The sequence below is a fragment of the Papio anubis genome, chromosome 10 (assembly GCF_008728515.1).
Source record: "Papio anubis isolate 15944 chromosome 10, Panubis1.0, whole genome shotgun sequence".
Taxonomy (NCBI): domain Eukaryota; kingdom Metazoa; phylum Chordata; class Mammalia; order Primates; family Cercopithecidae; genus Papio; species Papio anubis.
In genome coordinates, this window is record NC_044985.1 from 80,757,663 (window position 1) to 80,772,445 (window position 14,783).

Genomic DNA, 14,783 nt, shown 5'->3' on the forward strand with positions numbered 1-14,783 from the left:
ATATAATACAAATATGGCAAAATATTAAGAGTTCTTAAAACTTAGTGGAAGGTATAGGGATATTCACTATATTATTCTCCATAGTTTTCTGTATGTTTGAAATATTTTCTACAAAATATTTTTAAGAAAGCTAGTGCATTTGAAGTTTTATGTTTCTCAATGAAAATAATGGAGGAGGGGGAACTAAGCTGCTTTTGTGTGTGTGAAACGGAGTCTTGCTCTGTCACCCAGGCTGGAGTGCAGTGGTGTGATCTCGGCTCACTGCAACCTCCGCCTCCCCAGTTCAAGCGATTCTCCCACCTCAGCCTCCCAAGTAGGTGGGATTACAGGTACCTGCCACCATGCCCCGCTAATTTTTTAATTTTTTAGTACAGACAGGGTTTTGCCACTTTGGCCATGGTAGTCTTGAACTCCTGACCTCAGGTGATCTGCCTGCCTTGGGTGCAAGTATTTGTCTAGGATAAATAATTTAAAATGGACTTTATGTGTCATAGATAATACACACTTTCGGTTTCAAAAGGTCTTGTAAAGCCTCTAAAGTGTGCCAGTTTACACCCTCGGAATGTATGAGATTGCTTAGTTTCCCCACATCCTCATCAACACTTGATATTATCAGACATTAAAATATATTTTTTAAAATTTTTTAGAGACAGGGTCTCACTCTGCCACTCAGGCTGGAGTGTAGTGGCATTATCATAGCTCACTGCAGCCTTAAGACTCCTGGGCTCAAGCAATCCTCCTGCCTCAGCCTCCAGAGTAGCTATGACTGCAGGCACATACCACCATGCCCAGCTAATTTTTTAAATTTTTTTGTAGAGATGAGGTCTTTCTTTGTTTCCCAGGCTGGTCTCAAACTTCTGCCCTCAAGTGATCCTCCTACTTCAGCCTCCTAATGTGCTGAGATTACAGGTGTGAGCCACCAGGCCCAGTCAGACATTTTAAATATTGCAAATCTGAGTCAATAATACTGTATCATGCACTTAAACATTTGTTAAGAGGATAGATCTCATGTTAAGTGTTCTTACCACACACACTTCCCAAAAAACTCCAAAATAACAAGAACAAAGGGGCACAAGGAAACTTTTGGAGGTGACAGAGATGTCTATTACCTTGATTGTGGTGATAATTTCATGGGTATTTGCATATGTCCAAACTCATCAAGTTGTAGATATTAAATATACGCAGCTTATTGTATTTCAATTATACTTCAATAAAGCCGCTTTAAAAATAAAGAGGCCGAGCGTGGTGGCTCATGCCTATAATCCCAGCACTTTTGGGAGGCCGAGGTGGATGGAACACCTGAGGTCAGGAGTTCGAGACCAACCTGGTCAACTGGTGAAACCCCGTCTCTACTAAAGATACAAAAATTAGCCTGGCATGGTGGCACACGCCTGTAATCCCAGCTACTCAAAAGGCTGAGGCAGAAGAATCACTTGAACCTGGGAGGTGGAAGTTGCAGTGAGCCGAGATCACACCACTGTGCTCCAGCCTGGGCAACAGAGCAAGACTCTGTCTCAAATACATACATACATACATACATACATAAAAATCTGATTTTAAAAAGAGCATCTTTTTTTTTAGTTTCTGGTCTAACAATAAGGTTAGACATCTTCTAATATGTTTGATTACTAGCCATTTGTAATTCATTTTCTGAGAATTACTTGTTCATATTCTTTATATATTTCTCCCATTTTTCCGTTATTTTTCTTATTTATATTTATATCCTTTTATCATTATTATTATACTGCATTCTGAAAATTTTTAGTTTTATGCAGATCCAAATTTGGCTTTCAATATTAAAAATCTCTCAAGGAGAAAAATGATACCACGCAGGCTGAACCTCATACAGTGACACACACCTGGAGTGTAACGACACCAGCATTGTTAGCGTGTCGCTTCAGAGTCCCTTGAGAAATTTCAAGGTGATTAGAAATGTAGGCAATGGCTTCTTTCAGTCAATGATTAAGTCCTCCATTCCTCCACTTCTCCTTCTCATGGAGGTTGAATAGGCAGCTGCCAGGAAAACCTCCTTTCCCCCATAACAAAAATTATTATAACAAAAGCGGAGTTATCTGAATGGAGACCCAAGAAGCATTTCATCAGTGTCATTTCTTGCTGCCGGCTTCCTCATCCTCTTCCTCTGAACACGTTCAAGAGTCTTGTTTACATGTCAGAGGGAGATGTCAGATGGTTTTGGCTATGAATTGAATATTTATAGCTGATTTTTTTCTAAAGGAAGTTTCACATTATTTACCTGCCTGTCAGGCACCATTGTGCACCGAAGGACACAGTCTGCATGTCTAATGATTTAAAGGCAAATGCTTTTTTACCCAAGGACATGTTAAGGCTTAAACATGAAAATAAGCGCTAGGGTATACTGATTCTTTAGAAACAAAGGCCCAATCCATCAGACATGATCTGTAATTACAAACTAAGGATGTTCTTCATCTTATCCCTATTACCTCTTAATTTTATTTTCATAGAGATCAGGGGTAAAGTAAACTCTGGGCATCTTTTCCAGAGGCAATATTTCTGTTTTGTAAGCCATGTCGTCTAGGAAGAAGTAGAATAAAGAAAACAGAAGTGGTGTGATAAGGGTGGACTGAGTGTGACTGAAAAATCTCACAAGCCAAAGAGAATAATTTCTTCCTAAGCTTAACTTATCCAAAGTTTGGCTTTTAATTGTTGAAGTAAACATGAAAGGTTATAAAAATATGATTATAATATAATGAAATCAACTAGCTATTGATTTTTTTTTAACAAACCAAATCATACAGTACAGGAGTGCTTCAAAACAATTACCTTAGAAGAGGGTATGATAATTCCATGAACGTGGCAATTGCTGAAAACATTTAACAAACTCTCCTTGGAGTTGCCTTTATGGCCAATTTGCACACCCATCAGAAAATGGCTTATTACTTTATAATTGCACCACATTTGTAGGCCAAAATCAGCATTGCCTGGTTTAATCGCCCCTCTTTCACCAGATAAAAAACATCAAATTCATCCTCAAAGGATGAATATTTGTTATGCATAAGGAATAAAAAGAATGATGTGCCCCCAGCCCTGGAAATAATTTGCATTGAGAGTAATAAGCACGTTTTGAAAATGTATAGGAAATAATTTTGCAGGACTACCACTTGTTGGGTTGCATAAATTCTATGGCCAGATGTGGTGGCTCATGCCTGTAATCCCAGCACTTCAAGAGGCCAAGATGGGAGGATCACTTGAGGCCAGGAGTTCGAGACCAGTCTGAACAACCTAGCAAGATCCCATCTTAAAAAAAAGTAAATTAAATTAAAACTTAAAAATAAATTCTAATAAATTTTACTTAGTAGTTATGCCTCACAAACACTCCCGTATTAGAGAGTACTTCCAGTTTTCTTCTTTCAACCCAGAACCCTATAATCCTTACTTGTCCTCAGAGTTTTCTCTGCAGGATCTTTTTTGGTTTTTTTTTTTTTTGTTTTTTGTTTTTTTGAGATGGAGTCTTACTTTGTCACCCAGGCTGGAGCACAGTGGTGCAATCTCAGCTCACTGCAACCTCCACCTATAAGGCTCAAGCGATTCTCCTGCCTCAGCCTCCTGAGTAGCTGGGATTACAGGCACCTATCACCACGTTCAGCTGCTTTTTAAAATTTTAGTAGAGATAGGTTTCATGGCCAGGCTGGTCTTGAACTCCTGACCTCAAGTGATCCTCCCACCTCAGCTTCCCAAAGTGCTGGGATTACAGGCTTGAGCCATCACACCCAGCCTTTGTAAGATATTTCTACTGTGGTCCTTTTTCTGTGTACTCTGCTTCCTATATCCCAACCCCAGTATCTTAACTCTCAGCCACTGATTGGTTCTCACTGATCTCTCTGACTTAATCCAGATTCGGCCAGTTCCCAATCAGACACTAGAGTCAGGAGGGAAATAAAGCCACACTTTGAACTGGGAGTTGTAAGAAAGTGAAATTTGCAAGGCCTGAATTCTTCCCCAAGACCTTGTCTTCCCCGTCTGCTCAGAGGTATTCAGGGTTCCATCCACCTGGCTAACAGGAGATAATGCCAGCAGGAATTTAGCAAGCTTGGGTTACACCATGCTCTGTAGGTTAATACAACAATGGAGAACACAGCTGTAATGGGCTGTTCTGGCAAGGCCAAATTATTTGTCCAACAAGGGAATCATTAGCACCTCATTCATTATTAAATTGGGAAACAGTTTGGTTGGATTCCCTAAAAGGTCAGCTGCCAGATACAAGCTCAGAGATAAAATCATCGTGCTCTTGCAATATTAGGAACTTAATATATAAATTGAGTAAAGGACCTTTCAGGGAAAATAAAAGCCATGTGAATTCCAAGAGTTTGCCTCAGCTTCCACAAGTAAATAAAATTGCTAAAAAGGGAAAACTTTCCCAATGCTCCTCATGTCCTAAGTCTTCCTAATTTGATGAGAGGGAGGAGGAAATTTTCCATAGCACATTGAACCAAAATTATGCTAAAGACATTAAGAGCTCAGAAATTCCAAGAACAAACAAGTGAATAGATTAATATATATGCAACAGCTTTTCCCAGTTCTACTAAATCAGCCAGAGTTGAAGAGAGGCTCGTGGATTCCATGCCCACGTGAAGGTGATGTGAAACCATGTTTGTCAAACAATCACTGGCCCCAGATACATGAAAGAAAGAGATTGGGTTGACTTCATGCTGCAGAATTAAAATCTTCCCTTTCAGATGCAGAAACAACAACAACACAAAGTTGGCATGTAAGACAAAGTTCTGAATTTGTACATTCATGAAACATTCCTCTGAGACTCTGAGAGGTCTATTAATACAATATTTAAGAGGTGGGTAGGCTGGGCATGGTGGCTCATGCCTGTAATCCCAGCACTGTGGGAGGCCAAGGCAGGCAGATCACGAGGTCAGGAGACTGAGACTATCCTGGCCAACATGATGAAACCCCGTCTCTACTAAAAATACAAACAATTAGCCAGGCGTGGTGGCACACGCCTGTGGTCCCAGCTACTTGGGAGGCTGAGGCAGAATCACTTGAAACCAGGAGGCAGAGGTTGCAGTGAGCCGAGATCACGCCACTGCACTCCAGCCTGGGCTACAGAGCAAGACTCTGTCTCAAAAATAAATAAATTAATAAAATAAAATAAAAAAGAGGTGGGTATAGCTGATGGGGATCATTAGATGTTATACCACAAAGTTCTTTATTTTATACCTCCACTGATTCTGCCTACAATTTCCCTCGGGTCAAATTGCAACTGCCAGGGCAACCAGCCAGGTGTGCACTGGCCCTTAGTGTGTGCCAACACCAAACAATACACGTTTGTTTGGAACATGGTCCTAGGGCATCTTTAGATTTGTTGGAAGAAAGGCCTGCTCTCAAAAGCACAAGAAATGCCATGTGAAATCTAACCTAAGCTCCATGTGACCATCAGGAGCGCGGGGCACACATGTTTTGAGGCACAGAACACTTGTTTCCTGGGGAAACCCACCTCAAGAACATGAACACAACAAAATAAGGGCCATGTTGCTTATGCATCACAGCACAATTCTTGTTTCTTGTCCACAGCGTTCACCACATCTGCTTGAATGCATGTCTCAGCTCCTACCTCTGCAGAGCTTACTTTAGGATGCCACAGTTCCCCTTTACTGGCGAAACCTTACTAGAGGCCTTTTGACTAGTCCGTAGGCAGAGGCACTTCCTCTAGATGTTAATCTCCCAAACATAAAGGAGGAGGAAGAAAGACAGCCTGTCTGTGAATAATCTACAGTGAGACATCTGCACATGCTCAATTCATTCCAGGATTTGTCTAGTAAACACTCAAGGGAGAAAGCACATAATGGTTTTGGAAACCTGTTTGGTGAGTATACTGAGCATATAGGTTTCCAAAAATGAAACCACTGGCATTTTTAAATCTGATGAAATATTTAAAATACATTGAAAAATAAAGACAACAGTTATCACAAAGACCAGTATAAACACAAATCAGATTTAAATGTTTGCCAATATTTTAAACATAAAATATTTTACAGAGAGTTGTAGTAGTTCTTTTATAGCCTTCCCTGAAGACATTTTTTACTCAACCTGCCTACTTAGAGGTAACCACTATCCAGAAATCAATATGGTCCCTTGCCTTCCATGTTTTTATGCTTTCATTACATAGTCATAGTCATGTATCCATAAATATAACAGCATTGTTTTGTAGCCCAACTTAAATATATGTAAATATACAAACACATTTAATTGGCATATAAATCTAGGGTGTGCATATATATATGGCATATATACAGTGTGCATATATTATAGCATATATAGTGTATACATGCTATACATAGTGTTTATATAGCATGTATATATATAGCATAGTGTATACATGCTATACATAGTGCTTATGTAGCATGTTTATGTAGTGTGTATATATATTCACTATACATAGTGTGTATAGGTGTATGTTCATGTAGACTTCAAACTAGTTTTATTTCCTTTTTTATAATTAAAAAAATCAAAATATATCCTAACGTACTGAATTCATCTACAACGCTGGGCCTGACTAGACAGCCAGGAAACAGACTTTCAAAGCAAGATAAAAATGTTACTGGAGAAGTCATTTTTCAATAAGAACAACTTCTTGCATTTTTCTTTGTGTAAAGATAAAATCGCTTATCAAACAAACTTCCATGAACATAACAAAGGAATTTTGCTTGGGTTCACGGTAGTAGTCAATCTAGTAAATTGGTTATTTAAATTTTATTTGCAATTGACTTTTGAATATAGTGGTTATTTACCTGACAAAATTAGGAGTTCAATGATCTCTGCATCTCCCAGAAATGCGGCCACATGAAGAGGGGTTCGTTTCTCAGAATCCTGAAATACACAATGTCAAAGACATACAACAGGTCAGTGGCAGCTGGGTCCCTTTTGAAGACATAGTAAGACGTGTCACTCACTCTGTGGTTAATGCATGTGGAAGAGCGTTAACACCAAACATTCGAGTAATTTCTGGTTATGCATTTGCTCTCAACATACCCTATAGTTACACATAACAAAGGATTCCATTTTCTGTGTCTGTGCTTGGTATTTGCCCACTTGCTCCTTTTACTGAGGCCCAGCTGAGGTCAAAGATAGACCATTATGCACTGGATGATGAATTTCAACTTACAGTATTTCCAAACCTTCAGGATGGTTAAAAAAAAATCTAACCTACCATAACAACATAGTTCAAAGCTTTCAATGACTTATTTTCTTTCTAAGGAAACATAGTGGAATGGTTCACAAGGACATTAAACATAAGTGCTGTCATTTTCTCCTTTCTATGCTTGTTAATTGTTGTTTGGACCACTGCCCATTCACAAAATACTTATTGAATGCTTACTCTGTGCCTGGAACCAAATTCTGGGGACAGAGGGATGACTACAACAGGCCTGGTCCCTGCCCTCATGAAACTCACATTCAAGTGGGGAGGCTGACATTAGTATACTAGACAATAGTATAGCAGGCAATAGTATACTAGATACACATGAGATTACTTCAGATAGTGATAAAGGCTATGACAAAATTAAAACACGGTATGGGATTAAGTGATTCAGGAGATGGGAATAAGAGTGGTCAGTGAGGCCTTTCTGAGGATGTTGACATTAAGGCTGAGAGCTAAGGTTGATATTATCTCTGTTTTATGTATAAGAACACTATAGCTCAAATTTTAAAATTTCCTCAAGATTCCACTGGCATATAGCATAGTCAAGATCTGACCTTCACCCAGCAGACTTCAGTCTGTATCTTTGGCAAGGTATTGAACAGATTGTGCTGAGAGGCAGCATGGTAACAAGCAAGGGAAAAAAGCATTGCTTCCTCATCTGTAAATCGGCGATAATAAAATCTACCTTAGAGGACTGATAAGAGGACTAAAGATCATATAAGTAAATAAAGCCCTAGGCAAACAGGAGATAAGTGCACAGCAGTGCTCCATACGAAGCCCGTTATTGTCATTGGCATAGAGAGTTGTGTGATATCTTTCCTCCAAGACTGAAAACCCTGGAGTAAAGAACTCGCCTCACTCTTCTTTATCCCCATAGTATCAGCATACTTGGTGCTCAGCATAAATTGGCTGAACTAACCAGTCTACATGTATGGCTTCTTCCACTAACTTCCACTGACTCCTCCATAGCAATGGTAACCAAAGCCCATCTGCTATGTCTTTAAGGTTTCTCCTAAAACTAGCATGTATGTTAGTTTCAAGTTTCGTGGACTCCCTGTTGATTTTAATCATTATTCCTTTCATGATTTGATTATATAATACATCTAACAATCCTTGATTAGCCCAAGGATATTATTCCATTTTCTGACAATCCAGACCCTCTGCTCTTCCTCTGTCTCTCACAGATTATTGCTCTTAGACATTTCATGACTCACTAATATCTAAAACAGATGGCAGGCAGGGGACACAACAAGAATTGATCTTCAAACCAGTCTATTTGTTAGAAAGTCTGGTAACTAGGTTTTATAAAGAATGTACTACCATTAAGTAGACAAAAAGGAGTTTGGATTCACTGGAAACTTGTGTTATCTGTGTACGGCTGCAGGCAATTACTATGGAAAAGTGAAAATAGGGCAGTCACGCAACTATAAAATAATGGTATGCATTGGAAAATTCAGTACGATACATGACTACAATCAACCTTGTTATAGATATATCACCCTATCTTTGAAAATAAAGATTCAGTATTTGAAATCATGTTAACTTATTTGAGAATCAAGTGTATTAATTTGTGCAACGAACTATATAAGCTGAGAACAGATTTTCATAAATGTTTTCTATTTCTATTGATATCCTTCGATGCATTTTCCATTTTATCTCATGTTCCCTTTGAATCCTCGCTATATCTACTTAAAATTTTCTACTGGGATTTTTGGATAAAAGCTGTGTAATTATATGTTCTTTTGTGAACTGAATTGGTTTCAGGGTTTGGTTCAACAAATCAAACCCTGCCTAAGTGATTTAAACAGGGACTATTCCAACCCAAATTATGACTTCATTTGACCTGAAGCAAAGGCAACTCTGTTTGAGATCTTGGCCTCAAATAAAAAGCTAAGAAAACTCCAACATCCCTCCCTACCTTGCAAATCTGGTGGGCCTGTCATGATATGACTGGTTTTGCTGATTCCATGGCCCCTTTTATGACACAGCTTGTTCAAACCAAAGTTTCTATAACATAAAAAGGGTGTGTTGCGTGAACACTGTAAAAATTCTTGATGATGAATCCCAGTGTTCCTGTTAATATGTGTCTAAAGGTTTGTGGTAGTTTCCAGGACAACTACGCGAATTGATACTCTCCTTTAGTGACATGGTACAGACAGGTAACTGCAGAGAAGACTTGTATTCAGGCAGTACTCCTTTTGTTCTCCAAAGCAGCAGAAATATAGAAACAATCACATGTGCTATTAAGACCTTAACCAACATAACAGTGCATTTCCACTACTGACCAAGGGTTGCTAACGCCTTCTCTTCTAACAAGGAACATCTGATCATGAGTCAAAGCGAGAATGACCAAGCCACAGTAATCACCATGCTGGATAGAGAGAAATCAGCCAGGAGGTAGCAGTATGTCCTCTGCCTAGGTAGAAGGCCACTCTACTTTGCCATAAGCTAAACTAATGGAGTAGGAGACGCAATAATAGAAGGAGGGTGAAGGCTCTGGAGAAAAGAGAATAGTAGTAATAATACTGGTTAAAATGGGTTCTAGCGCAATGACATCCTTAGGGTGTCTAGAAGAAGAAACAAATCTAGCTGGTTATTATGAAGTGCTTTTATTTTTATTTTTTCCAAATACCTGCCCAACTATTCTACTACTCCATCTCAAAACATTCCTATCAGGGGAGTCACACCTTTTACAACTGTGTTCTTAAGTCTTATTATCACCATTTAAAAGATAAAGAATCTGAGCCTAGGACAGTTTGTATGACTTAACCCAATGCAGCAAACTGATGTCAAAGAATTGGGTGTCCTGGTTCTCAACCTGAAACTTTTTTCTTTATAAAAATGAAAGCAGGCTGGGCACAGGGGCTCACGCCTGTAATCCCAGCACTTTGGGAGGCTGAGGTGGGCGGATCATGAGTTCAGCAGATCGAGACCATCCTGGCTAACATGGTGAAACTCCGTCTCTACTAAAAATACAAAAAATTAGTCGGGCGTGGTGGCAGGTGCCTGTAGTCCCAGCTACTCGGGAGGCTGAGGCAAGAGAATGGCATGAACGGGAGGGCTGCAGTGAGCAGGGATCTTCCTGCACTCCAGCCTGGAAGTGACAAGAACCGAGCTCCGTCTCAAAAAAAGAAAAGCAAGAACAACATCTTAGAAGTTCATGTGATAGTCTAAAAATCTTTCTACTACGATCCCTAAGAAATCATGAGAAAAATGTGACAAACATACAGTAAATATCGTTTGAAATGAACTTAAAGGTGCCGTAGAAGGCAGAAATTAGAGGCTGATGAAATAGAGAACCAAAGCTGGAAGCACATGAACTTATAGTGCAGGGATAGGTCAATACACCAGGCACGTGGGGCTTAACACTTGCAGGCAGTGGGAGATAAGGCAGAGAACTAGAACTGCAACCTCCAACTAAAGAAAGACCCTTGAAGTGGCCTTGAAGAAAGACTCCTGAAGTGAAATAGTGGACTTGGAAAAAAACAATGACAAACACTCACGTAGGCAGATGGCAAAGAGATGCCTTGTCCTAGGTTCTTGGTAGTGGAATAAAAATGTTTCCACTGAGCATCCACATCCCCAGAGTCTGCCCTCATGTGGTTTAGAGCTTTGAATTCACATTGCCTGTATAGTCTAGGCATTTACTTTTTTTTTCTCCAGGAACTTTCAAGTTGAAACATGCACAAAAAAATGGGTTTTAGACCAATGATACCCCTAAGGTCCCTAGAAGAAGAAACAAAACCTAGCTGGATAGATATGCCCTCAATCCAGTCAACCTGAGACACCCACCGATTAAATCTCCGTTGAAAATGAACTCACAAGCCTAAGCCATAAGACTCATGGAACTGTTCACCATAAGCAAGAGTCAGAAGACTGAAGAACCAGCAAGAACTTGAGATCACAGAAGAATGAGATGAAGAACAGGGATGACATTTAAATTAACTTAAGACACAAAGGACAAAGTGTAAGGGGGGAAACCTCCACTATTTTTGAAAAACAAACAATTTGGAGGAAGAGAAAATGAAGCAAGTATTATGGAAAGCAGTACCACAACATGATGCTAGATAGCATCTAAAATTTTGGTCTAAGAGGGATAAAAACTCAAAGAGTAAAAAAAGAAAGGGGAGGAGAAAGGAAAAATAAGCACATGAACTTTGGGGTATGTTTTACAATCATTTATTCAGCCATATTATCCAGACATAGATATTTATTTAGAATCTATTATATGCCAGACATTGAGGTACACATTAGGGATACAAAATTTAAAATATCTAGCCATCTCACCCTAAAGAAACTTGCAGTCCACTGATCGGTTTCTAAATGTAGGACATTAGAATAAAAACAAGAGCAGGGAAGTGGCAAATAGTGATATCCATGATGTTAAATGATTTGTGAACGTATCAAATGCAATGAGACAAAAATATCTCAGTGAATACTTCCCCCAAACCCCTCCATATCCGAACTGGCCTGGGCAGTAAGTCTTAACTGACAAGAAAAAAAAAAAAAGAAATCTCTTCTGAATTGGGAATTCAACACATCTTGCCCAGAACTCCCTAAAGGTCCTATTGGTTCCAGCTTATCTGGGAATCTTGGAAGCCCTCAAGGGCCAGCCTTCTGGGTCAGTCAGAGAGTCTAGCCTGTATCTTACAGGCTGGCGCAGGGGTAGTTCCTGGATCAAAATTGGAATCCAGTACCAGGGCAGGACCAGAGCAGCATTAACCTATGGCGGCCGAGCTAAGTGCATTATTTGCATTCATTTTCATCTTTTGCCCAAGTGGACTCTCTGTGATGACCAACAGTTGAATAGTTACATAGGTCTTTATAACACCCATGAATACAAGAGGGGAAAATAACCCAAAAGCAGGCACAGCAAGATTAACACATGCTGAAATGGCTCATCAGCATAGTTTTTAAAGATTGTCCAAACACCACAAAAAGGAAGGTCTTTTTTCATCACCCAATTCTTTTTCATCACTCCAATTCCACATAGTCCTTTGCAGACAGATTCTGACGCATGAGAAATGAGAAGACCCAGGTTCCTCCAGAAGGAAGAACAGTAAACCCTCCCATTCTATGAATAGCCAAAGATACACACAGCCATCAGGGGTCTGAGCTAAATTTGCAGTATGTCTCAGAGAGATCAGGCAGAGGAAGTTGAGTTGTCTGTTTACCAAAGAAGAAGCAGATGAAAGAAAATAGGGAATTTGAAGTATGTACATGCAAAGTGAGTCTGACATGGGCAGAGAGGCCATTCTGATAGCTAAAAACACTGTGTAGACAGGCAGACTGAGGGGCACCCCATGCCTGTTTCGAAGATTAAGAATTGTTACATGCTTTGGAAATTCTCAGCTAGAATACATGATCTAATCTGCATTCTAAGTATCTGTCATACACCAAAACAAACATTCCACCCTATATATGAATATCTTACATACCAAGACAGATAGATGGAGCAATATTAAGAAAACAAGCCTATGAAACACACAAGTTAAGTTTGGACTGGACATGGTGGCTCATGCATGTAATCCCAGCACTCTGGGAGGCTGAGGCAGGTGGATGGCTTAAGCCCAGGAAATTGAGACCAGGAGACCTCGTCTTTATTAAAAGTAATTTTTTAAAATTAGCTGGGCGTGATAGCATGTGCCTGTGGTCCTAGACACTTGAGAGGCTGAGGTGGGAGGATTGCTTGAGCCCAGAAAGTCAAGAGGTCAAGGCTGCAGTGAACTGTGATCACACCATTGCACTCCAATGCACCATCTTGTTCTGGGTGACAGAGCAAGACGCTGACCAAAAAAAAAAAAAAAAGAAGAAAGAAGAAGAAGAAGAGGAAGAAGAAGAAGGAGAAGGAGAAGGAAGAAGGAGGAGGAGGAGGAGGAGGAGGAGGAGGAGAAGGGTTCCAATTATCAATTCAAACTTCCAAATTCCCACTAAAATTAAAGAAGCTGGGAGATAACTGACAACTTAGGCCCAACTAGCTTAATGTGATATTGAACAGAGATCACTAGAGGCAAGAGATGTCTAAAGAAACTCCGAACACATACACACAACAGGTACCTTGGAAGTATTTCAAATTACACCAGGATAGGAGCCAAACAACACACAAAATGGGAAGAATGCTTGCAAAAACATGTTAACATTTTTCTATGTCTCCTTCAGAACTCTAGTTTAAAAAAATACCTTTAGGGATAAAGATGCCATCTTCAGAAATGCAAATGGTTCTGAAAATAATTTGAAGTATGTGTTTGTATGTGTGTGTTTTTGTGTGTAAGAGAGAAAGGTGGGGGAGGGAGAGAGAGAGAGAAGGAGGGAAGGAGAGAAGGGATTAGGTTGTTTTTAATTATTCAAACACTATTACAAACAGTGTTGCAGTGTACATCTTTGTACATGTCTCTCAGTGCATACATGTGAGAATTTCTCTGAAGCAGATACCCAAAACAAGAAGCACTGGATTAGGGTACACACACACATTCGATTGTATTAGGTATCACTAAATAACTTTCAAAGTATTAACAGTTTTACTAATTTACACTCCCTCCAGTTACATATTAGTTCCGTTTCCTAACATCCTCGCCAATATCTGATGCTATTGGCTTTCTTACTCTTTGCCAGTATGTTATGCTTGACATGGTATGTTCTGTTTTTTTCAACTACAAACTGCCTATATGTATCTTTACCCATTGTTAAATTCAGTTATTAGTCTTTTCCTTGTGTGTGGAGTTTTTTATATTGTTTAATTCAACTTTCGGTGAAAATTCAAGTTATGTATTCACCTAGACACAACAGAAATGAATCAATGTTTTCCCCAAGTTACCATAAGAGAGAAATTTAGATTTACAGTCCTTATTCATCCCTAATGCATGCATTGTCTCACAAAGCTGAATTTTCCTTGCGTGCAGCCTCCCATGCCTCAAAGGTGACAGCAAATCTCTGCCCCCACACGCTCCCACCACCACACAATTGTATTCAACCATCACACTCTGTTGGTATTGTAATCCATCCATTTGAATGTAACATGAATATATATTTCTCATATAGAAAATATAGATATATTTTCTATCTCTAAACATGTTCAAATTATAAGTTATACTCTCAATATGATATCTAACTCCTGAAATGAAGTAAGAATCACTCACAAGAATTAAAATGATGATAAAATAAGAAAAATGAGAATGCCAAAGACATTTTAATTTTATCTCCCTTACATAACCAGACACTGGATATTTTATTGCACTAATTTCTAAACATAAAATAATGTATATTGAGCAAAAATTTTATCAGATATTTTATATTTTCAAATTTGATCCTTAAAGCAATACTGTGAGGTAAATATGAGCATCCCCATTTCACTGTTGAGGAACCTGAGACTTTGAGGTGACAAGTAACTATCCAGAGTCACAAAGCTAGTAAGTGGTAGAACCAAGATTCAAAACCAGATCTGATTCCATCGTTCACACTCTTGTTGGCTTTGGGATGGTTATAAGCCTTGGTAAATACAATGAAAGTTATTCTCAATTATAATTAGCATGCTCGCCCTAAATACTCTAGACCCAAGGGCAAAAGGCTTGTATGTAAAAAAGCATAAGCAGGCAAG

The 14,783-nt window shown here is 39.2% G+C and overlaps 1 protein-coding gene across 11 annotated transcripts in view; it reads right to left on the reverse strand.

Moving 5' to 3' along the window:
- The window catches only part of ANKRD44 (ankyrin repeat domain 44), a 345,963-nt gene that overhangs the window by 175,352 nt on the left and 155,828 nt on the right, over positions 1-14,783 (reverse strand). For all 11 annotated transcript variants that reach the window (XR_004176609.1, XR_004176608.1, XR_004176610.1 and 8 more), the window contains exon 3: positions 6,780-6,858. Coding sequence is in view for 8 of the 11 variants with exons in the window: in XM_031651434.1 (XP_031507294.1) it covers positions 6,780-6,858 (79 nt within the window). In the remaining 3 variants the exon portion in view is untranslated. The remainder of the gene's footprint in view (positions 1-6,779; positions 6,859-14,783) is intronic.